The 25,557-nt window shown below is 44.4% G+C and overlaps 1 protein-coding gene across 1 annotated transcript; it reads left to right on the top strand.

Annotated features, from left to right (window-relative positions):
• The first annotated feature begins 12,320 nt into the window (after positions 1-12,320).
• Positions 12,321-18,663, top strand: LOC119434167 (uncharacterized). Its single transcript, XM_037701489.2, has 4 exons — positions 12,321-12,434; positions 14,630-14,690; positions 16,579-16,616; positions 16,824-18,663. Exons 1-4 carry the CDS (start codon positions 12,336-12,338, stop codon positions 17,211-17,213), a joined length of 588 nt encoding a protein of 195 aa, XP_037557417.1. The 5' UTR covers positions 12,321-12,335; the 3' UTR covers positions 17,214-18,663.
• The last annotated feature ends 6,894 nt before the right edge of the window (positions 18,664-25,557 follow it).

The following is a 25,557-nucleotide window of genomic DNA, read 5'->3' as shown; positions in this document are numbered from 1 at the left end:
TGAGAGGATATCCGTGTAAGAAAATTTCCACATACATGGCAAAAAAAAAAAAAAAATGTACCCGGTAGATAGTACGCGTTCCGAGAGACAATATGGCTGACGAATAATTCGCGTAGCTTGAGTAAGAGGAAAAGAGGAGTGGCTTAAAAACTAATCTACTGCACCAATTATATATCTCACTAAATTGACGTGCTCATGTCTCACTAATTATATATCTCACGGACAGAATTGACGCTGCAACTTTGAACGCTGTAGGCCTACATTGACAGTGAGCCAAGTAACGTTTCTTTCGGCCGTATATGTCCCATTGCCATCTGAGCTATTTACTAATTTTATAGTTACCAACTCAGAGCATATATCAACTACCCGCCGTGGTGGTGTAGTGGCTTTGGCGATGCGCAGCTAAGCGCGAGGGCGCGGGAGCAAATCCCGGCCGCGGCGGCCGCATTTCGGTGGGGCGAAATGCAAAAACGCCCATGTACCGTGCATTGGGTGCATGTTAAAGAAACGCAAGTGGTCAAAATTAATCCGTAGTCCTCCCCTACGGCGTACCTCATAATCATGTCGTGGTTTGGCACGTGAACGCCAGAATTTATGTTTATCAACTGCGTGAGAAATAGAGTGAAATATACGTATTTATTTCTAGAATTACGTTCTCATTTACTTTTTTTTTCTTAGGGGAGTGAGCAAGGAGCCTCCATTGTTCGTTTTCATGTTAGTTTGCGGTAATTTTATCTCAAAGTGAATTCCCCAAAAGACAAAAGCGCAGCCTACTCGGAGAGTAAATTAGATCTGAAGTTTTGTAAGTCCAGTGGCATCTCGCATGTGACGCATTCCAAAACGGAAGGTGAGAAAAAAAAAAGTAAAGTCAACAGACTTAAACAGCTAACAAGTCGGTACACTTGTTAGAAGTTTATGAATGTACACACTTCTCTAAGATTGTATGCATCGAATGCTCTGAAGGTTAAACTAAATTCTGGGGTTTTACGTGCCAAAACCACGATTTGATCATGAGGCACGCCGTAGTGGGGGACTGCGGCTTAATTTCGACCACCTGGGGTTGTTTGACGTGCACTCAATGCACGGTCCGCTGGTGTTTTTTCATTTCATCCCTAGCGAAATGCGGCCGCCGCGGCCGGGATTTGATCCCGTGCCCTCGTTCTTAGCAGCGCAACACCAAAGCCACTAAGCAACCACGGCGGATTGCTCTGAAAGTGCTGACGCATTTATGCACGAAGGACGCGACACGTATTCGAAAGCGTTCTTTTCGGGCACGTGGAGTTGAACAAAATTATCAGCTTGCATAGGGATGTCTAATACGAAGCAACGAGCGGCGCAGACCTATATAGAGAAAGTCTAGAGACATGAACAGTTCTCTTATAAAGGTGAGGCTACTAAAAGATAGGTTAAGATACAATGTAGTAACACAAGCGGTTGGCGAACAGGTGAAACTAAACAAATTTTCTTTTATTCTGGCGCCTTCTCACTGGAGAAAGTCAAACACGGAAAGTAAAGCACCTGAGGGAAAAAAAAAAAAAACGAAAGCCCGCACATCTAAAGAATTATGCAAAGAAAATGTTTGCTGGAAGTGTACAAATTTATTTCATCACTGCCTTTTATTGCTAAGTGAAAGTGTACATCTACATCATCGAAAACTGATCTACATATATGCTGGAGCATATCTTCTATATCGGTATGAGAGAAGACGGCTAAGGCATTACAACACAGCCACACCCCATTGTCCAATCCCTCCGGCTAAAACATTGTTGAAGCTACAGCGTGTGTCCCAGCTAACGTTAGCCAAGCTCTCCAATTAATAAAAAGAAAAAAAAAACTATTTCGAAATTGCGGTGCAAGATACAATTACAAGACCTACGATGTTGGGTCGTCAGAGGTCTGACGACCGAAAACTGCAGGTCTTAAAATCGTATCTTGCACCGTCTTTTTTAAATATTTTTTTTTCGTAGAAGAGCTCGGCTAACGTTAAATGGGACGCCCTATATAAAGAACTTAATCGGCGATTAATCTTTCTCGATAACTTTAATGGTGTCTCGCTCAGTAAGAACGTTTGTATGGTCAAGAAATCTTTACAATATGCATCGGCTGGTAAGGCAAAGAAAACAAGCACAAGACACAAAGGCTTGTTTCACAAGTTGTTTCACACGAAACACTCTGGTCGGCACTTAGGGTCAGGTCAGAATGCGCGCAGTGTGCGCGGAATAGTAATTCACCTTGGAAGAATGTCTCGATCGTAAATTACGAAAGCGGCAATTTCTTTCTTGCTTCGTTTTCCTGTTTCTCTTTGGCTTTCAAAACGAGCATGCAGGGGTAAGAATCATGGCCAACGAAGTTTTGAAACAATATGTAGCGCCAATATGGACAAGAATAGACAATAACAATGTTCTTTATTGCCCTCTCGCTGGTTATTCAAGCTCGCTCAGACGTATGTTATGCGCCACCATTTTCAAATTTCTCGCACATTATGCGCTTACTTAATATATGACCAACAGTTACTCGAGTAACTGCATACCTGAAAATGTTCAGTGATGATCAGTTCTTTCACCTCGCTTTATTGGTGTCATTGGCAATCCGGAGATTCACTTCTCAGCCACGCTAGACCAACAGGACAGGCGCCCACTCACGCAAAACAACATTTTTGGAGACTGGCCTACACGAGCATCAGCGCGGCCCGCTATGAAGGCTCTGCAGCGGTATTTAAAAGACACCTGACTTTGTAATAAATTGTAACTTTACACTGTGTGACGCAGAATGTGCTAGTGACACTGTGTAACACTGCGTAACGCGAATGGAGAAGATGGCGTGCACAAGACTCGCTTGGTATGTCGAGCGAGGTCGGAAAATACCGTCGTGCATGAATGCGTTTCGGCAGCATCTAATTGCTCAAGACAATGTGCTGGACCTGCTAAGCCACATAGAACATTACAGTGCGGATGGCCTGTCGACACTTGCTGTTTTTATGTATGTTTCCAAGGGTTACGACTACATGTTTCCAACAGACATCATCAGCCAGATACAAGTTATAGGCCTCACGGGTCACCTCTTGCACTTCATACATACGTTTCTCAATAATTGCCGCATCAGAGTTCGCTTTGGCGACACGTTGAGCGATGAAATAGGTATATTTGGCTGCGTGTCACAGGGGAGTGCTTTATCTCTCCTATTATTTAACATTGCCATGGCTATCCTCCCAAGAATACTAAACCATCAAACACCAGTGAAGAAACATCAGTCGATGATATCTGCATATGGGTCTCCGGCTCCAGCATCGTCGCCTCCAACGAATAGCCCAGGGAGCAGTAAATGCCATTCAGGGCCACCAATTGGCAACGCTTGGCTTATCACTATCAACAGAGAAATCATCATTCGTACTATTTCCAGAAGTGAAAAGAAAATCTACACGCTTGAAGCTGAATATGGATGGGTAGCAGATTTGACAAGTCACCAACGTCCGATTTCTTGGCGTTACCTTGGACCACAGGCTACTCTGGCGCCGCGCTGTTGACCACCTTGTGGCGTCATCGTCACGGAGGCTACATGTGCTCAATGGAGTCACGACTACATACAGTGTTGTTTACCAGTCGGATCCTGTACCAGCTACCTCTGATGTCATCCCCAGATAGCCAATACGAGCGCTTAGAAGCCATCCAAAGAAAAGGTATTCGACTGTGCCTTGGAGTCCCTCAGCCGGCATCGAACAAGAAAGAGCTCTACGAACCTGAGTCACGCCCTCTGCGACTTCAGGCCTGCCAGACTCCCATGACCCAGCTACTACGTTTGATTGTGTCTAGGCCCCGCAAAGCCCTCTTAAGACGTGTAGGTACCAGGCCGCGCTCACATTTTTAGTCTTAGAATTGCGCTGCTCGAGACAGAGGGAAAAGATAGAACCGCCATGGACATTCGCGGACATCCCATGCAACTTAAGTGTACCACAATTGCAGTCTAAGAGCTGCATTCCAGGCTAAACCCACCTGTTGCAACAATTCACCACCACCATCACCACCACCACCACTAGACTGCGTGACAGCGCCCACAGAAACAGTTCTGTATTGTGTGTGTGTTTTTTTTCTTTTCGTGTTCTTTTTCTCTCATATATCGCATCCCTTTCGCCCTACCCCCGGTAGTACAGGGTAGCCAAACAGAAATAATCCCTGGTTAACCTCCCTGTCTTTCCTTTGCCTTTCTCTCTCTCTCTCTCTCTTACATGAGTCAAGTATCTAGTCAACCATGTACAGACCTTCAAGTCTTGCGTTAGAACGTGACGATAATACATATATTTGTGTTTGTGCGGACTAGTACGTCATGGCTGCTCGAATACGAAATACATCGTAAACAGCATTCAGGACTGTATAATCATAACGCTCCAACTAACCATTTTATTAGTCATTTTTAAAACGAAGCTATATAGTCTTCACCGTTAGAGTATATTGACGCGAGACAGAAGAAGAAGACCGGCACCGAAGCAGAGGTCAGCATTAGGCCGGCACCGAAGAAGAGGAGGTAGAGGTGTTGCTCCTCGCCATCTTGGCTGGTTGCTGCTACGCCTGTGCTACTCGCCTATTTTGTAAATATTTGTAAATATACGTTTTTGCGCAACATTTTCTGGTGGAGGTGCGGGGTAACCTGCCTGTTCATCCCCATCACCCAAGCACGGAACTCCGAAGTGGTCGCCGCGTTGTTCCCTCGGTGATGGCCACTGAAGCACGCACCGCGCCGGAACCTACCGTGCAGCAGCCGTCCCCGCCGTCTGTCATCTTATCGCTTCCGCAAGATCCGGGCACCTTCTCTGGCACAGATAACGTGGACGTCGAGGACTGGATTTCATGGTATGATCGTGTCAGCAAACAGAACAGATGGGACGATACGCTTATGCTGGCGAATGTGATATTTTATCTGAGAGGAACCGCGCGCGTCTGGTACGAGACGCATGAACACGATCTGACCAGCTGGGACGTTTGCAAAGAAAAACTGAATGACTTGTTCGGCAAGCCCTTGGGTCGTCAACTAGCCGCTAAAGAAGAACTTGGCTCCCGTGCGCAGTCTTCTACTGAATCGTACATTTCGTATATTCAGGATATTCTAGCGCTTTGCCGTAAAGTTGACGGTAACATGTCCGAAGCGGACAAGATCGGACACATACTCAAAGGAATCGCCGATGACGCATTCAACCTCTTAGCATTCAGGAACTGCGCCACCGTGGATGCTATTGTGACAGAGTGTCGGCGATTCGGACAAGCAAAATCCCGCCGTATCGCTCAGCAATTCACCAGGCTCCCCAATACTGCCGCATCGTCATCATGTGAGGAACCACTACCTCAGTTACAATCGCCGGTTTCGAACACTCTGACACGGATCGTTCGTCGGGAACTAGAAGCAATGTCACCAGCCCCTCTCGTGCCCGATGTCTCGACTGCCAACCAGCCTATGGTTTCATTGATTCAGGCCATGGTTCGACAGGAGGTCGCGAATTTGGGACTTTCCTCTGTGTGTGCTGTTCGCGTGCCACCAGTCGCACCAGCCACACCACCAGTTCCACCAGTCGCGCCGCGGAACGAGCCCTTTTACTCGCAATACCGCAATCCCGCTGAGTGGAGGACGCCGGATGATCGCCCAATATGTTTCGCATGCTCTCGAGTTGGGCATATTGCGCGACACTGCTGGAGCCGTCAGATGTCACCGACTGGCTGGAGCCCCCGGAACCCTCGTCCTGAAGGCTACTCCCATACAACATCGTTGCGCTCTCCACCGACTGACATGCCCGACGTCGCATTAGGCCGGCACCGAAGAAGAGGAGGTAGAGGTGTTGCTCCTCGCCATCTTGGCTGGTTGCTGCTACGCCTGTGCTACTCGCCTATTTTGTAAATATTTGTAAATATACGTTTTTGCAGCAACAATATACTTTGAGGTTTTTCTTATTGGTAGTTTTTCCATGTTTTTCCAGGAACCACGAAGTGCATTAAAATTATCTTTACAGGCGAGAAATTTTGGGGCTACGTCAAAGCAGGACTTGTGAGCTACTCTATTCGGGCCTTTATACCAAACCCGTCCTATGCCTGATATCCTTCAAAGTAGGGCACGTGCAGGGCTGATGCACAAGTGACATCATATGTCCACGCTGTATAGCGGCATATGCGATCTCAAAACTTCTGAAACCGATATCAGGCACACACAAACTGCGATGACAGATATAACAATACCCAGAATAGCTGTCCTGAAGTCTGGAAATAAGTTTTATCAATATTCCTGAGGAAAGAATTCGCAGCCTTGAGTACGATGGCCCAGAAACAGATTACTCTCAAGAAGCAATAGCGCCGACCTTACCCTCAGCGTATGACGTTGATCTGGTTACTAGATTTTTTCACAGAAGAAGGGAGAGGACACATAAGATATGAAACCGACAGCAAAGGAATCGGTGAGAGTGCCAATACTACCTCTGTGAGAGCTGTTCCGCTCTCTGATACGGGTTGGCCTTCGTTTGCCTGAAGACCTACAAGTGGTTACTGTAGAGATTCTACCCTCTTACAAAAGCCAAAAGCGATCATGACCGAGACCTTCGGCCACATCGACGATGATACCAACATTAATAACCTGCTAAACATGCTTCATAGGATTAACCTGCTAAATATGCTCATCAGTATTATCTGTTCTCTCATCGCTGAACACAAAACTACTGCGGCATTAGCGGCAGAGCAATTTTCGATGGCCGTAGGTCCTGTCCTAGATCGAGAAACGAAAGAAACAAAAAAGAAAGAAAAGGTAGGGCGATTAACAGAGTCTGTGCCCGGTTGGATATCCTACATTTGTGAAAACGGAAAAGCATGTTAAGAAAAGAAAAGCAAGATAGGAGGAAAATTCATGCAGATGCCACGCACTGTGGGAATATGTTAGCGAAGCTTTGGGGAACCGGCAAGACAAATGGCGCATCACGATAAGGAATGCACCTCGGATTTAGGCTACGATCGCATCCCGTAATGGTCATCAGTAGAGACTGAATGTTTATGCAATAGAGATGCTGTTTTAGGCACTTATCATCATTATGATCAGCCTATCTTTATGTCCACTGCAGGACGAAGGCCTCTCCCTGCGATCTCCAATTCCCCCTGTCTTGCGCTAGCTGATTCCAACCTGCGCCTGCAAGTTTCCTAACTTCATCACCCCACCTAGTTTTCTGCCGTCCTCAACTGCGTTTTCCTTCTATTGATACCCATTCTGTAACTCTTATGGTCCACCGGTTATCCATTCTACGCATCGCATGGCCTGAAAAGCTCCATTTTTTTCTCTTAATGGCCATTAGAATATCGGCTATCCCAGTTGGTTCTCTGATCCACACCGCTCTCTTCCTGTCTCTTAACGTTAGGCCTAACATTTTTTGTTCCATTGCGCTTATAGGCGCTTATAACAGGCACTAAACCTGTCATTGAAGGCATATATAGGCGCCAAATACTGTCCTTTAGGCATGTATAGGCTCCTTAATAAGAATTTTTGCATTAGAGGATAAATTATGATTTCCTAAGGAATACAGCTCACTAAAACCTTATTTTGTTAATTCTTTGTATTCACTTGATTTGTTGATAAAACACAATTAGGCAAGTTGCGTGGGCTACAAGATTTATTTAAAATTTAGTGCGAGTAGACACTACGAGAAAAGTTGCGAAAGTAGGGACAAACAAGCACAATCTGAAGATTTACGAGTTTCATGTTGCACCTTTTTTCAGTCCCACGCGACTAGTCGCGCGGCACTTTTTTTTTGTGTTTCGCGGGCTTTCTTACAGGTTTGGAAAAAGAACTTTTAGGTAGCACGTACTGAGCAACTGACAGCTGGATCGGGAATTTTTTAGGATGATGTACATTTTTTCTTGTTTACACGTTTCCGATGATATTTGAGAAGTTGAATAGTTAATATTAGCTAATCATGTTTTTCGACGAAATGCAAAAAAAATATGTGGATCCCACGCATTGTGAGAATCAATGCAAGCAAAGCTTTCTATGCTGTTTGCTTTGATTTGCGATAATTAGCGGTGATATTGACGGCGAATGTGTAATTTCTTTAGCGTTTAGTCTAATACAGAGTGCTGAGTTGATGATAAACGTTACTTTTCGTGTACCACTGCTGTTTGCGTAGTACACAGAACACAGAGGGAGACTCATTTGCTTGAGGCGTGGTTGCGCGAAGTTGGTCATAATCTCTGATAGGGTTGAGCATTATCATTGCCTCACATGGGACATCGCATCGTGGCAGATCTGTTAAACTTTAATTGAATTATGGGAATGTACGTGCCAAAAGCACGATCGCATTATGAGGCACGCCATAGGGGCGGACTCCGGATTAATTTTGGCACCCTGGTGTTCTTTAACATGCACCTAAATCAAAGTGCACTAGCGTTTTTGTATTTCGCTCCCGTCGAAATGCGGCTACCACGGCTGGAATTGAACCCGTGACCTCGACGAATGTCATAGCCGTCAAGCTACCGCGGTGGGCACAGTAGTGTTGATTTGACGTGCAACCACTTGCGTAGTGTCGCCTAGACCCTACGGTATTTCAATGCGGCTTTGCGTCTGCACGCCCAGTGTGTCATTTGTCCCCTTGACAAATTTGCATGGTGTTTATTTCTCAGAAAGGAAGTGACCTCCAGGTGGATTTTAATTAAATTTGTTGAATTTGAGAAAGAAAATTAAATTCTAATGACTGCTGGAAGCGGATTTTGATTTAGGGCCTGAATCCTCTTGCAAAAATTGTCGAATGTCGGTAAGTTTGGAAAAAATAATACAAGCACGAAGTTTACAAATCCGTAAAGTTTCACCAAACACAAGTATCGCAATTCTGTAAACTGCATCCCCTGGAACATCCAAAGAGGACAAATTTGATATATTAATTTGTACCTTACGCGAATGTCTTACAATGTTTACAAGAGTTTCGCAAAAATATTACTCACATATTAGTGGTCTATTTAAAAGTCATGTATAGTAATCAACTTTACTCGCTTTAGATGTGCTATTAGATAAAATTTACAGAATTGTGATATCTCTTTTCATTATTGAGCTAAAAAGTTGTAAACTTGATCGTTTCGTTTCCTGAAAATTTCCGATTCTCAACAATTTATATTTAGAAAAATTGACGGCCTAAATCAGAACTACGCTTCCAGCAGTCATTATATTTTAAGTTTTTCTTTCAAATGGGGAAACCGTCATCAAGTTTGGCTCTGTGGTTGCCGAGAATAATGATTTATTCTTTCTCATATATATATATATATATATATATATATATATATATATATATATATACGAGCTAAAGCTTCCTCTTAAGAATGCTGAACTGTAACTCTGTCTTCGCGAAACAGTGACAACTGTACTATTGTCAATGTGTATTTTCGTCATACGTTCATATGATGTCAAAAGTTTGGACAGTTCAACTTTTCGTGCTAGTAACCCTTTCAATGTATATGGTGGCCTTAAAGTGTCTCATCTGCCATGGCGTGCGCGTCCGCAGTGTCGTACTGGTGTAGATATCCATAAATTCATCATCGAACATAAACTTGTGACGCGAAGCAATGGATCGTCTACTGTTGTTGGGCGCGAAAGGACGTCGTCAACGATCACATTTGCCACACACAAGAATCTTGCAGCTAGTGTGGTCATGCGAGCCGGAACTTGGGGTTGCGATCACTTCCCTACATGCCTACTCCAGTGCACATGAGCGATGTCTTGCACTACAAAGCGAGGTATCCTTTGACTTAATGTAAGAAATTTCGGTGGCCGCTCACAGAAGTTACTGAAGAGGGCCGCTTCTTGCAATTAAGCAGGTCATTGTATTGTGATTTGTTCATGAACGAGCTCTCAAGCCTCATTTAAAGCATTGGTACCTTTGAGCAGCAGGGCAAAGCGCACACCGGAAAGCCTAGCATAAACAGCGGTCGTCTGGTTGCTCGATTTTAAAGCTCCTCGACGGGCTGCCACTTGAAGATACCCGTAGCGGCTCCCCGAACGACTCTGCGCGCTTTGCAGCCCTGAAATACGTTCACATCATCAGCAGCTTTTTTGCATTACTACAAATCAGTCAGTTACAGCGCTAGCGGAAAGGCTCGCAGCAGCCTTTGTACCCACAACCTTGGCTTCTCCAGATATACTATCACGCTTAGTATGAGTTTTAGCGCGCGAGCCTTTTCCGCAACACTGTCAGGGTCGTGCTGGTGGTCACACTAGCGTACGATGCGCGCTCGAGAAAAGAGTGGAGAAGGTTTTGTCATTCCAGCAATGTACATACATACATCGACCGCTGTCGTTTACGTTGTCTGCTGTCTTCGGGTGCGGCGTGCCTAAACTGTGAATCCATTCGACAGGGGTTAGCCGTGGAGCGTGACTTTCCGAGTTTAGAGCTGTACGCTCGTCAGTGCACCAGTGCGTCAGTGATATTGAGAACATTACGGGAAACTTTGAGAAAACTCCAGTGCCGCTAGAATTTCTAGAAACACCTCAACAATGCTGCCCAAAATATGAAGGTTCTCCTAAATTTGAAGAAGTGTGCAGTTTGCATACAGCAGCAGATGGTCTGTCCATAGCGTTATCCATTGGCGTTCAGCACATGCAAGACGCAACCGGTTAGCGAGGTGGCCTTTGCGGAGTTCTTCCAACTACTGTTGCATTTGCTTCAGGAACCCATGTATCTCGCAGAAAGTATATAAGTGCAGCGCCATGCTAAAGCCGCGGGTGCGATTATAGAGCAAGCCGCAGTGACGCGTGCACCAACGTCGCACGCACCACTTCTCGATCTTCTTCTTTCTGGGGTTTTACGCTCCAAAACCAGTTCTGATTGTGAGGCGCGCTGTAGTGGAGGGTTCCGGATTAATTTTGACCACCTGGGGTTCTTTAACGTGCACTACAACGCAAGCATATCAACGCTGTAATATGGTGCACGAGATGAGACCAACGGTAAGCATTCGACGTTTGTCAGTGCCTGCTGCGAATATTATCTGTTCACTTGCGGAAAGCGGAAGCGGCATAGTGGTTAGAATGTGCAACTTCAAAAATGTATGGCCGTGGGTTGGATCCCAGGTCGGATACCTTCTATTCGACGTTATGTCATACCCTGCCTGAACCAGAACTTGCTGATTGAACATGGATGGCCCATTTCTTAGCTCATAAGTTCTGTTCTCAATAAAACCCTTAATAGCGCGCGTCATGTAAAGAGGCGTCTGCAAGGCACCGGATACAGGGCCTCCATACTCTTTCGTCAGGATCAGGTCAACAGACAGCACATGCCACAAATCGTAAAGGGGTTTACTTTGGCCAATCAATGGTCCCACATTCAGCTTGAATACCGCTCAACAATAATAAGAGTGTCATGCCACGTGCAAATGTGTCCGAACAGGAACGTAGAAAACGACGTCGAAGAACAGCGCCGTTGAGAGGCGTATATATAGAACAAAAAGAAAACAAACGATCCGCGGAAGCGGTTAGGATTGGCTACAATATACGCATATTACGTTACGGCATCTCGTGCCTGAATTTAAGCATGACTAACAAACACGATTGGCCGACTGTTTCTAGTAACAGATAGCAGATTGCCGGCTGCCGTTTTTTTTTTTTTTGGGGGGGGGGGGGGGGGAGGCGATAAAGGGTAAATACACAAGCAATATAATCGCGTAACTCAACGTTATCTTTCTAGCTCTACTCAGTTTATTGTTTCCTTCGTCTATCTATCTAACTTATTTGATCATCAGAAACCTAAATTATTGTGCTTTATCGCCTATTCGTTACTCCCTTCTCGGTAAAATGCAATAAAGCAGTGAGAGTTTTTCACACACTCGTGTGAAAGGTGGAGCTGAGGGGGCATGGAAACCGGAAACCATAGCGAATGCCTCCGGGTTCTAATCGCAATTTTCATGGGCTGCGCGGGTCGTGTCATGTGGGTGGCTAACAAAACATTTCTCTGGAAGTTAAAAGAAATACAAGAATGATAAGAAACGTAGCCACCTCTTACAAAATGTTCCCGGCGGGCCAGGTGTTACGGGAGCCGATGCGCAGTCCAGCGCCGGAAGCAGCCGCTCCGTCCAGTTAGCGTGTGAACGGGTTCCGTCTCAAAGGCGGGAACGGACTTGCTCATGCGGACGGAGGAGGGAGGTGTTGCATAACGGCTTGGCGAGCCGCTCCGGAGCATCGGCGGCCGGAATGAAGGGGGAAGGAGTCACTTTCTTCAGGGGCACAGGGTCCAATAGGGCACCTGGTTAGGCCAAGGATGGATCGCGCGCAGCAACGGGCATGCGCGCAGGAGAGGGACGCTCTGGAGTAGGCGGCTCTTTGGAAGGTTAGCGGAAACGAGAATGACGACATTTTTTCACGCGAACCCTCACCTGGCTCGTATAAAAGGGATCTCATCGGCACATGCATGCCGCACAGTTCTCACGTCCGTCTCTTCACCGGTGAGTGAATCCTTCCTTGCCAAGCACACAGTGTGACACTCGCAATTTTTAATAGAGCCAGGCACCGGAATGCTCTGGGACCTTTTCATGCAGATCCATGAAAAGAGCCCACGGCACACTGCTCGTTTCGCAAAAGCAGGCACGCGTCCAGTGGTCTTTGATGACTTGGCCTCTTCTAATGTTCTTATTTTTTTTAGTTATTCTCCAACTGTTGGGAAGACTTGTCCGCACAGTTAGATGCGTGTCTTCATCGTAAGTGTCACGACGGAGTTTGCACGGGTACCTATGACAACTCACGCGAATTGAAATTCACTGCAGAACTCCTAAAAATTTCTTGTATCTCAATTACGCAAGAAGCAGAAATATACTCGTAGTACTGTGATGAGCGCACTTATACTGGTGGTATATATTGACGCACGAACTACAAACAGTGGGAAAATTACGGGGAAGCTTTAACTGCTTAACATGATTGCTCTCCTGTAATTCGTAGGTGATATGTGTTCGTATTATTAAAGCGGAGCTTTCTTTCTTGCAGTACGTCTAAGGACCTAGGGGTATTGGCGGGGCAGCTTAAAGTTTATGACGAGATTCCGTCATTTTAATACGGCTTTTCAAACGTTAGCGTTCTTGTACGTGATTTCCCGTACGTGGAGAGCGTTGTAAACATCTAAATTACCCACCCACTGATGCCTAAAGTGCACCACGGATTCCTTGGCCTCAAATTCTCTAGTTGTCTACTGACGCATCCTTTGGTCACCTAGCGATGTCCACTTTGAATAGCGTCGATGGCCTCGAAAAGGTCCGGTAGAATTTCATTTATTTCAAAAAAGAAGCGCACTGTAGTATATTCAACTTCAAAAGAGACACCTAGTTTGCTTCTCAAGCTTTCTCTAATGACAGTTATCTTTACACATGCTTCGGCCACTCGGTTCAAGTTAACATTTATTAAGAGAAGAAAACCAGTTGAATACGCGACACCACCGACTTCAAGAAGAGCACAAGACTGTGCTGGACACAGCACACCAAGAACCTTCTGAATTCGACTCTGCTTTTCTGTACATTTCGTTGTTGTGTTCGTTTTCTTTTTTTTTAATAACGCACTAATTCGCCCAACCTTCAACTCTGCTGCATGACTATTACAATCATTTTGTTTTATAGTGACCTATTCCCAACCCAGTAAAGTAATTAAAAAGCCTAATGTTCCGTTTTTTCCCTCCTATAATGACTGCCTAGTTCATATATACTAAACATTTATATTTACGTAAATATATTATTTATTGTGTCTATAGGTATTGTATGAGACTTACGGGCACGGGTAGTGAAATGCTCTGAGCAGTGGCATTTCTAATGATAGTTCTAATTGTGGCAAAAGTTGGAGCTGCTCAACTACGAGTCCATCGAGGAATACGGGAACGTTGTTTACCTTATGCAGATCTATAGCTTTACAAAGGCATCATCTGCCCAAGCGCTAAGTTATCCTTGTGACGCCAGGATGTGTGCTGCATGGTAGTGTGCTGCCTAGAAGTGAAGGACAGAAATAATCGGGGCGCAGAGCAAAACATAAACCAAGATGACGCCTTCATTTCTTGCTACGTTTTCAAGGTGCGCCATTGGGACTTAAACGCGTTCTTTTAAAATGTGGGTGATTTGGTACGGGGGTTGGTGAAATTACTGCCGTTACGATAAGCTTAGCAAGCATAAGCTAGATATGAGATACGCATTTTTCAAACATTTTGACGCTTGTAATTAGCGCGTTCTAATGCAAGATTTCAATATCGCGCCCCACGTTTTCAAGCGTCGAGCTTTTTTTTTACGCTGTAACGGGTAGGTGCCTTCGTTGTATTCTTGAAAGTCGGTGTCGCAAATTTTAAAGCGCGAATTTGTGCTCAATTATCTACGCTGGGAACATGAGGCGGGCAGCTTTTGTGATCCGAAGGTGTTGTCAAGTGCGCGATGTGCCGAAGAGAAACACATAGGTAACCAACAAGCTTTAAGCTGGATCTAATTCACCTGTGTCACTATGGAACAAGAAATTCAGATGTAAAGAAATTGTTTTGAAGTAGCACCACCCAAGTATATCAGTTAAAGAATCAGCGCATTCTTCTAGGCACGCAGAAAACAACGTGCAATCGGGTTACCAATATGTATGTCATCGAAAAAAAAAGCTTTCTTCAATATTATTCTCACGTACGCAGTTCCTACTTTTCTGCCACTGGAGCTGCACATCGTTCAAGATGAAATACGTCATCGTAGCAGGTAAGCGGAAAATCACTTTTATGACTCTTGGCTAACACCCAGAAAATGAATGTACAAGAGCACGCAGGTATACCGAAAAGGTGGCGCGACATATAGCACTAACAGAGAGCTCTTACGAAACCTAGTCGACTTAAGCTTTAAGGCTCGTGAATGCCAAAAGACAAGAGCGTGCGCGACGTATACTTTTGAGTTAGTATGAGAAACGATAGAAATCTGTTGACTTCGAGTGTGACCTTCCTATAACAAAAACATCCGTCACCTGCTACAGCAGACACCAGCTTTTTTCCCCTTTCATACATTTTATATCGATAAACTAGTTCTATTTACTTTCGTTGCCAAATCTACGCAGCAGATATAACCATTATGGCCTTCTCGATATCCAAGCCACACGTGTCATCCACAGCAGCAAGTGGCGCGCATGTTGACGCGTGTAGAGAAGGTTAGACGAGAGCCGCCTCCTGGCACTCTAGATAGGTACGGAACACTATTGCCTTCTAGCTTAAGGATGCACAACGCGCGTGCCTTTTTTTGCGTTCACATTGGTTCACCTTACAGGGTTCTAGTCATTGTGACTGAAACATTGGATGCAAGATAAACATCAGCGAAACAATTCATTCATGACAAACTTGCGTTCGTTCTTTAAACACGTGTGTATGAATGAACTAGATAAATTTTCAGAAATTCCCCGTGATGTCAAGATAGAGCACAAAAATGTAAGGTCAAACAATTTCAAAATCTGTCTGCTGATTTCAGCCCACTTTCATATATTGTACTAAACAGGGCTAGTGTACAAAGTAACCGCTGCTGCGGCAAATAAATATGAGCCGTGAACGCAGAGAAAGAAAGTTTAAGACATTTTAGCATGTTGGGCGTCCGAGATTTGAAACCTATGCAAAGCAGTGCGTTCCCTTGAAACACGGTTTACCAATATGCAAAGCTCAGTCTCCGCAGTAATGGCAATGACATTGGGCGCCGTCTTTAAATGCCACCGCACATGCATTAAATACGACATTATACAGCGATGCCAAAGATGAAAAGCTGTCCGCTGTCGCCGCATCTTGTATTTTTGAATTTTGCTTTTTCCTGGTCTTTGATTAGGTTTTATAGATATTCACAGATACTTGGCGTCATGGCACGTGTTTCCGGCAGATATCTGCGCACGCTAACACAATTTAACAACACACACACACACACACACAAAAACACCTCAACTCATGCTATTTTGTTCCTCGGGCAGAACTGCATATCAGCCGGAATAACACAACGATTTCATATTAGTTATGTTTCAAATTGAATGTACTTTACCCTTCGCTATTGGATAGAGTGCGGTGGCGAAGGCGTTATTGATGTGTTTAAGTCAACGTAAATAACGCAATAAATTTGAATGAAGAGTTTTTTTTTGACGAGGTCATAGAGTGAATTTTCATGCCTGAAAGTTGAAGTGTTATGTTTATCGCATGTGAACTTCTGAAATACACAGTCAATGCCTTGAACGCGATAAGCATGATGTCCCAGAATGCTTATGTGTTGCAATGAGACAGTTTGTTAAAGTTGCAGAGAATATTTTGATTTTTTTCCTTTTATTTCTTTTTCTTAATATATAGACTTGCGTTCTCATTTTCTTACGTTTCTTTTTGTTCATCGTTTATTCTTCGCTAAGCTTTTTGAGTGTGAATGACTATGCCTCCACAGACATAACGTTTAGCACTTCAATGGAGGAACAACTCACCACAACGAGTACCGCTCGGGTACTCGCTCCCCCTCCCCTCTACCCCCCTCCCCTCAGTCTTATCACACGATGCATGCTAATTAAAGTCTATGAGCACTGCGGTACAAGTCCTGCCATTGCCCACATAACCACATGTGATGTCATTATTCTGTTTTGCAGCTATTGCCCTATTCGCTGTCGCCGTTGCTCTTCCTAGGGTAAGTAGACTCATTAGAAATGTCCGGAGTATCCGTGGCCTCCACAAAGAATATATTTTATTTGGATAACTTATGCCCTGTATCCTTTAGTATATAATCCTCATAATAGAGGACTCTGGTGACATGAGAAAGAGTTCATACGTTACTAAAGCATTTCGTATTGTTAGTTTGCATGCATACACAACGTTCCTCTTTCTTTCGCTTCAGAGCAAGCGAGCTGCCTACGAGCTCCCGGACGGCGTCGAATTCATTGTGGGATCAGTGAAGACCTCATTCACCTGCCCAGCCAAGAATGGCTACTTCGCTGACGTAGACAACAACTGCCAGATCTTCCACGTATGCAACGTCGTACCTAAGGATGATGGCAGCACGGAGGTGCAGCAGTACAGCTTCTTCTGCGGCAACCAGACGGTGTTCAACCAATTCTCGCTCACTTGCGCCTTCCCTGAAGACGCTGTTCCGTGCCGAAGCTCTCCCGACTTCTTCTACCTCAACGACAAGATCGGTCAAGAGAAGGCGTTCTTCCATGACGACTCCGACGTGGCTCGCGCCATACCGCTCATCCCGCGGTATCAGCAGGCCGCTTTCAAGGCATAAGGATCAGTCGCAGTATGCTGACAGGCACTTCAATGAACCAACCCACGGAAAACGAACCTCATTAGGGAGTCGCAACATAAACGTTCTGGTCTAATGTGGCTCGCAGAGCTCGCTATCGTGGAACGCCAATCCACTGACTTATATACCCGATGTTTTTCATCGCCGAAGAAGGTGGCATCGGGTACTGTGGCCGCGCTCGGCAATAAAGAACGCAATCCCAAAGAACGCTGAGCCTCGTTTGCAGAAAGATTAGCCTAACTTTCCGGATAGCGCTTCATACTAAGGTGACCTAGCCAAAAACGTGAAAGTTGAGATGGTATGCGGGGGGCCACAAAGTGGATCTTCAAACACGAAGGTAGCAAGAACACTTCAATTTTCGTGAGAACGCGTAGTGAAGTGGCGCTTTCATAACGCACATCGCTCAGTTAGTAGTTCCACCAGTGATGCTCTTATAATAAAATGCTTGCTAAATGTGTACGAGACACTTTAGGCAAGGACGTTAATGCTGAGAAGCCTGGCACATGTAAAGGCCTTGGGAAACGCTCTCTTGGATGAGAGACCAAGTATTTAGAAGCTTTAAGCCGTTTTCCTTTCGGTGGCGGTAAATTAAACTCCTTGTATTAAGAGTCAAATCTTTCGTTTCCTGTGGTGTGTCCAACAACTATAAACGTCACGTAACTTACAGGGTCTATAAAGGATGCTGTACTTCTTTCTCCATTCCTTCATGAATAGTTCACATTACGCATTTTCAAGCTTCCGTGACGGTAAGAATGAGTCCCGCTCGGTAAAGCCCGAATTTACGTTTTTACTTGTAGGTGTGGTGCTTATTTTACTCTACCTAATGAAATCTGCAGCTTGATGTCTGAACCAACGTAGGACCGAGAATTTCGTACTTTTGAAGCTTGTTTGTCATGGACAACTTTCTTGCTCGTTTCCTTGAAATGCGCTGCGTGTAATCACTCTACGGGTTTCCATCGGTTAAAATGTTTATTCGCGTGCTTTTATATATTCGATGGTATATGTTTACTACGAATGCGCGAACCCTGTGTAGTTTCCTTAAGCCCGAATGAAGCTCTTCGCAGCATGTAATATAAAATCTCGGCAAAGCTTCACCAGAGGCTGTAAGTTCTCGGGCATTCTTTTTTCTTGTCTGGGACGAACGTGCACGACAGCGTGTCATTACGCTTACACGTCTATGCAAGCATTGTTTCTGGGGTGCTTGTGGTGAAAGACTGCGCATGCAATGGTCTCATTCCCGTGCTTTCTGGTCTGCTCTGTACAAGTGTACATAAATTCAGCGAGGAGCATCACCGCTACAAAGCATCGTCTAGATTGTGTACATATTCAAGACGTTGCTCTGCATCCTAAGCTTTGTAGTCCTTTCAAGATGACGTCTCACGCATCCTTCTCGATGTAACCTCTCTCTCGCCAATAAACAGCAAGCAGTTCACTCCTCTGCCTTCATCTTTTTGTGCACTACAATGAATTGAGAGGGAAAATGTTGAAGTTCAACAAAATTGACATCCGCGAAGATCATCTTGAAATATATGGGTGAAGTTTTCATGCGCGAGCCAGAGAACATATCAAAGAAAGCCACAGATGAGCCAAGTGATCCATGATACAAGAGCATAATTTAACTTACTTTCTTTGCCACACTCTGACGCTGTTTTGCGGGAGCACGAATCTGCAACTTCAGTCATTTCCTTCAGCTTTAGTGGTAAGTTTCAACAGATTCTTCACTCTCTCCCGATGAACTTCACACTTTATAGTTGTCAGGATCAACACAGTGGATCAACACAAACATATAATTCTACTGAGTAGATAGAAATTACAACTCTTACGCGGTCTTACTCGTCGACTTTACTCTTTCGCCTGAAAATGGGTGTTGCTTTTACAAACGCCTATTCATTCGTACTGGGAACGGCGAACAGTTCCAATTGTGACACATGTAGCACAAAAGATACTCTAAAGCATATGTTGTGTGCCTGCTCATCCTACGAAAACCATAGGTATCTCCTACGGCCTGCTTTAGGGAAACTAGATGACAGGCCCAGAAGAACAGAAGAGCAAAACAGAAGACCCTCAAACTGTGGCTTCGTGCGTCAGCAATGCGCAAGGCCACGAAAGCACTGCTGCACTTCCTAACGTCCACCATCTTATACGACCGTCTGTGGCAGTGAACAATGGAGGTTTGTTCATGTGTGTGCGTGCACAGTGTGAACTTTTCTTCTCCTCATATTTCACTCCCATTTTCCTAATGCATGGTAACCAACCGGGCTCAGCCTTGTTAAAGTCCTCGCCTTTTTCTTATCACTCATATTTCTTATTCTCGAAATAAACCCGAAACACGCCGAGTCCCTGACAATTATTGTTTATCTTGCAAATGCACAAATGTAATATAAATATGGTGGTGTAGGCCACTGTAAACCTAACGAGAATCATCATTGAAGGGATCATACGGTGGTGTACCCATAAAGATTCCGACATTATTATTTTATTTACACCTACTGCTAGCCTCAGTTTTTGAGGCTATGGCACGCTTGGGAAATCAATGCAAGAAGGAGGAAAGAGAAAGAGAAGGCAGGGATGTTAACCAGAAATGTGTCTGGTTGGCTATACAAAAAAAAAAAAGAGCATGTAGTATGGAGATATAAAGTACAATGGTTTCTCCAACATGCAAACAACCGGAATGTATGTTTGTGTATGTTTCGAGGCCCTAGTGGACAACCAGAACTTAGATAAAGCACCATTTGTTGCTCGTACACAAATCTTGACATTTATGACGTCATAGGTTGATTGTTTCCATGTGTGCACTTGTAAACGGCTAATGCAAAAAAAAGAATGCTATATGTTTACTTGAAAAGCCTCATGTTCACCATAATGCGTCACACCTTGCGCGAAACTTCAAGAAAGAAAAAAAAATTGTCAGCTGTGTGCCAAATTACGCTTCTACACGGTGTTACTTTCATTAGTCATTTTTCGAGGTTTACCCAAAGCAACTCTCCATCACGTTACTTTTTTCCTTGTTTAAAATCGCCAGGTAATTCATCAAATGTGATAAAAGCAGAAACACTCTTTACATCGAAGAGTTTAGAAGGAATCAAATAGAAAAAGGCTTCCTTAATTCCTTTTTTTCCTTACGGGTGCTCTTGGGGAGATAAGAAAATGTCATGCAGTGTCACGGCCGCCACTTTTGTTCGGCTTGTTATACTCTTGTATAGACGCCCATAGTTTCTAAGGCTTTTGGATTACGGAGCACACATGCAACACAGCTTACATATAGGTTCCCTATTTTAGACTGATGACTAGCACCATTCACAGCAGTGGCGGACAATTTTCCAGGTCCATTTCAATATTGCATTCAGCGTTAACAGCATTATGGGCAGCAGGCGAGCGCATTTGCAATGTGCTTCAAATTGAGGACCACTCGAGCGGTTAACATACTTGGCTTGCAACCGAAAAGTCTCTGGTTGGAACACCACAAGAAAAATGACTATTATCCTCTAACGAATAGATTTATTTTGGACAGAGGGAAGGCATTACAACATATTTTAAAGAAAGAAATAAGTTACAGTGATGTTTCACTTAGTGAACGCGGGTTGCGCGCAAGCGTATGGACGGCGCGAACAAGCACAGCGAGCACCACGGCGTCGAAGCACGAACGGAAAGGGCGCGAATGCGGTCGCTGGCGCTACATTGAGCTCGACGGTGTGACGCCTGGTGTGCCACAGGGAAAGCGTAAGTGCTACACATGCAAAGAAGAGACGCCGCGAACATGCACAGATAGCACCGCGGCGTCGTCGCACAAACGGAAAGGGCGCGAACGCAGCGATTTTCTTCTGATTAAATAGATGAATGGGGTTCCCAAAAATTTTAAAGCATCCGGGGCAGAAAAACACTATGTTTTTGGGTAGAGGCTCCTTAAGGTGCACAAAGTGTCAAGCGTACTGCTGCATCATGGCACAACAGCTACTCCTATAAAAGCAAGAGCCCCAGCATAGTGCTGTGTTGGTAAGCAGTGCGACATAATATAAAATGCATACTGATAGTAGCAGAAAACATGATCATCGTGTCTAGCTGGTGGCGTCTGCAAGCACATCTCAGCTATGTCATGGTACATGTTGGACATTCATGGGATGGGGTACTTATTCATATCTGATACCATGTCAAGCATAAGAAAACTAAATCCTGAGGCCCCATCATCTTCTCAAGCATAAACTCCCAAGTCCCAGAGTCCTCCAACCATGACCTTATAAAGCATGTTCTTAGAGATGTACTTAATGAACAAGCAGAATCATTTGACTGCAGAAAGGCTTATGGAGACATTCTCTGCAGTGAAGTTGCTTTGTGTCAATTTAAACGAATGTGAATTCTCCTATATGTTTGTGACACACATTGAAGAAAATCATGAGCCAATGAGATCCCAGTCCAGTGGTGTGTCGAGCCCCTTTCAGTTAGCCTCTGCATATTCCAAGTTCAGGAAGGCATGGTCCACTCATTGTCCGTAGGAGAGGCCCATGAGCTGGATAAACTGACGTAATCTTGTAAATGCTTGACTTGAAGCTGGCTTAATGTCTCCAACAAGGCGGCGTAGACCTGCTTGTCTAGCACTGATAGAAGGACATTGACATAAGGAACTTAACAACTCGGAAACAACTTCGGCGACTTCAGGAGTAATGGCTGACGGTAAATTCGAGAGCGAGAAACCTCGTCTAGAGGACAACAAGTACGACGATAAAGCGTCGAATTATGAGCTAAGTGATGAAGAAGATATAGGTGAGGATGAACCATTTACTTTGGCCACGTACAAGAAAAAACGAGCAGAAGGCATCCCAGTTGTCTTTCGCCCAACAAACGAAGATACTACTTTCTGGCAAGTGAATCCCAACCGAGTGTCTGCCGAAATAGTTTCCGTTGCCAAAGAAAAGGTGCAGTCCTTCAGGACGACCAGAGATGGAAGTTTCAGTGTCAGCGTTGCTTCCTTAGCATCCGCAAAACGCCTTCTGATGCTCTCAAGTGTAGGTGGTCTAGAAGTCAAGCCCTTCATCCCAGAGTCATACACGCGAAGCATTGGGAAAGTAAAACATGTGCCTCTGTAGTATACAGATGAACAACTCCTAGATTTCTTGAAAGATGCTGGGGTTATATCGGGACGCAGACGGATAAAGTATTACCGCCAGAAAGATGGAGCAGTGACGTCGCATCCACTTCATACAGTAATTCTGACTTTGAGAAACGATCGCCCTATTCCAGGAAGAATTTACTTAGGTTTCACCAGTCAGGCAGTCCGAGGAATATCTATCATATAATTATCAGTGATTTGAGCACATGGCGAAAAGCTGCCGCAGCACACGTCGATGCAAAATCTGCTCAGAAGATCATGACCACAAGGAGCGCAAGTCACTCCTTCAGCCTAAATGTGCGAAGTGTGCGGGGAGCCATGCTGCCTCCTACTCAGGCTGCCTACAGAACAAGGCTGCAGCACAAATGCGTCGACATGAACTTATCCATGGAAGTGAACCGCGCCGCAATGAACCCTCCCCAAACCTTGAGATTGTTCATCCAGTGCAAGGTAATTAACCTCAGTGGTCACGGAAACCACCACAGCCAAGAGAACCAACAAGATATTTATCAAGAGAACAACCAAGAGTGCAATCAAGAGGATCACAGTCAAGCACCCCGTCTTATGCGTTAATGCTGCGGAAACCCACACAACAGGCAGAAAGTAATACACCAGAAAGCTCCAATTTTCGCACACATCATTCTGAGCGACCTTACGCCCCTCCTGCAGAAGTAACGCCAGGTAATAGCGACCATACCACCGCATCGGTGACGCACCTGATTTTGCCGATGCTTTTCGCAGCTCTTATGGCAATCCTATCTGCTCTGCCGGAAGCAAACCTACCAGAAGTGAAAGCCTTGTTGCCTCTGGAAGCACTATTGTGTCAACAATCCGGGCCCAACATGCGGCAAGCAGTACATGAATAACCGCTGCAAAAATGTCTCCGTATTTCAGTGGAATGCGAACAGTTTTCGAAGGAAGTGCGCTGACTTTCGTAAACTACTTGTACAATACAACTTTCCGATACTTTGCATTCAAAAGGCGGGAATCAGTGATGAGTTTCGCCTCTCGAATTATGTGATATATAAATTGTCTCGTCAAGGTGCGGTTAGCAGAGTGCTCCTGAGCGTCAGAAAGGACTTAACATCTTATCAAATTCAGTCAAGTGGTTCAGACTTCCCGGAATTCATCGCATGTAAAGTATCCTTTGGTAAGTTGTGCATAACAGTGATTAATCTATATCTACAACCTTCAGGCCGTATCTCAGTGGTAGCGCTAGAGGATATCTTCAAAATAGCTCACTCTAATGTATTTATATGTGGAGACTTCAATGCACGAAAAATTATCTGGGGCAGTGATCGCTGTGATGCGCGTGGTCATTCTATTGAGTGCGCCTTAGAGAAATGCATCTTGACTGTTTTAAGCGATGGATCGCCAACATTTCTTCGTGGATATAATTACTCAAGCTGCATAGATGTTACCCTGTTTTCCCAAGATCTAGTGAATGGTGTGGGATTGTCAACGGATGTGGAAACGAGCGGAAGGGACCATTTTCCCATCCTTGTAAATCACCCTAGCATGCATAATGATATCAAGCGTTACAGCAGACTAACCAACTGAAAAGGTTTTTGGTATACCGCGTAACGGATCAAATTAGTCAACATACAACTGTTGAAAGTTTTACTGAATTTTTGCAGGATAATGTGAACAGATGCACAAAGAAGGTTCCAATTCCAAAAGATTATGCTGCAGTTGACGGAGAGTATGAACATCTAAGAGCCATAAGACGCCGATCCGTAAGATCGTACCGACGGAGCGGAAATTTAGCAGCATACAAAGACGCTCAGAAAATTCCCAGTGTAATGCACCGACCAATAGAAAATTTAGGCAAACGGCGCTGGCGCAATTTCTGCGGCACGCTGTCTCCTCACACGTCTGTCCCAAGAATTTGTCTAGTATTCATTCTTTAACCGGCTCTATAACACAAAGCTTCCCATTTCAAGCTCTCGCTGTAGCCCGGGACAGATGTGATATTTTAGTTGCAGATGAATTTTGTGAGCTTATTTCCAGGCCTGCTTTTTCATCACAATGTGCAGAATTTGATAATTCAGTAGTGTTAGCTAAGCAGAAAGTAAATGCTTGCTATTGGGCACAACATTCTCAATAAGATCCTGCATTCACATTAAGCAAGCTTCAATGTGCAATTGCATGATGTAGTCAAAAGTCTGCTGCTGGGCCGGACGGGATTACGTACAACATGCTAAGAAACTTCGGGCCGACAGCTACAAACGCTCTCTTAGACATATATAATAATCTATGGATAGAAGAAACTGTACCTGATTCTTGGAAAGTTGCTCTAATTATACCAATTATACCAAGACGCCTTTGTGCCATGAATCATTCCGATCAGTTGGTTTACAACAATCAAATTCGGGGGTTTCCGCACGGCCAATTCTATGTAAGAAATGTTTTGTGTAGGTAGTGCCTTGCGTTAATCGATGAATGAGCGTTTTTATATTCCTGTCTAATGACAATGGAAATTTGAATTCAATAAGCGGATCGATATGGTACAAATCAGTGGTCTTAGAATTCTGGTAAAACCACGTATTTCTACACATTTTGAAAGACGTTGCCCTTATAATGCAGCGTAATTAATTTTTTGATATTGGGAGCGAAACCACATCATCTTTGAGGAGTGCTTGCGTGCTGCTTCACTGGCATGTGTTGCCTGTAATGTTGCAAGGTCCAGGTATCCACTGGAATGTTATTTCATACATCGCTTGGTTTGCCTTAGTGAGGTCTTTGAGTGTTTCATATATTGTACTATTCCTGATTGTTCTTGCTTTTGTGCTGCAGACTGATATTTGTGCCGCCTATGAATCACTGAAAATTACCTATTTTTGCAAATCTCTTACTGAAGTTATAAATTTTATCGCACATAGGATTGCGAATAGTTCAGCTGTTGTGGACGAAGTCGCATGAGATAACTTGAGTGATTCTTGTTTATTGAGGCGCGGTATATTTAATGGTGAAGTTGACTAGGTTGCTGCACTGGAGCCATCTGTATAGACGTGTATGTATCCTCAATACAGCATATATATCTGGTAAAGTGCTAGTTGTTGAGCAGATTGAATGCACATGTCTCTTTTGCGGAATATCCCCTCTACTGATAATTCGATTTTTGGAAGACTAAACAGCCATGGTGGATATTCGACATCTGAGTTCCAAAATTTATTTCTTGGCAATATATGAAGATTTTCTTGAATTTCTTTATGAACATAA

Source organism: Dermacentor silvarum, chromosome 1 (genome assembly GCF_013339745.2).
Source record: "Dermacentor silvarum isolate Dsil-2018 chromosome 1, BIME_Dsil_1.4, whole genome shotgun sequence".
Lineage (NCBI taxonomy): Eukaryota > Metazoa > Arthropoda > Arachnida > Ixodida > Ixodidae > Dermacentor > Dermacentor silvarum.
The sequence above is the reverse complement of the archived record's forward strand: the minus strand, read 5'-3'. Positions and strand labels throughout refer to the sequence as shown.

Excerpts from the sequence above, each read along its gene's own strand:
- LOC119434167 (XM_037701489.2), top strand. The coding sequence starts at position 12,336 with ATGACGACATTTTTTCACGCGAACCCTCACCTGGCTCGTATAAAAGGG. Across the intron at positions 12,435-14,629 it reads TCACGTCCGTCTCTTCACCG|TTCCTACTTTTCTGCCACTG; the intron begins GTGAGTGAATCC and ends TCACGTACGCAG. Across the intron at positions 14,691-16,578 it reads GAAATACGTCATCGTAGCAG|CTATTGCCCTATTCGCTGTC; the intron begins GTAAGCGGAAAA and ends TCTGTTTTGCAG.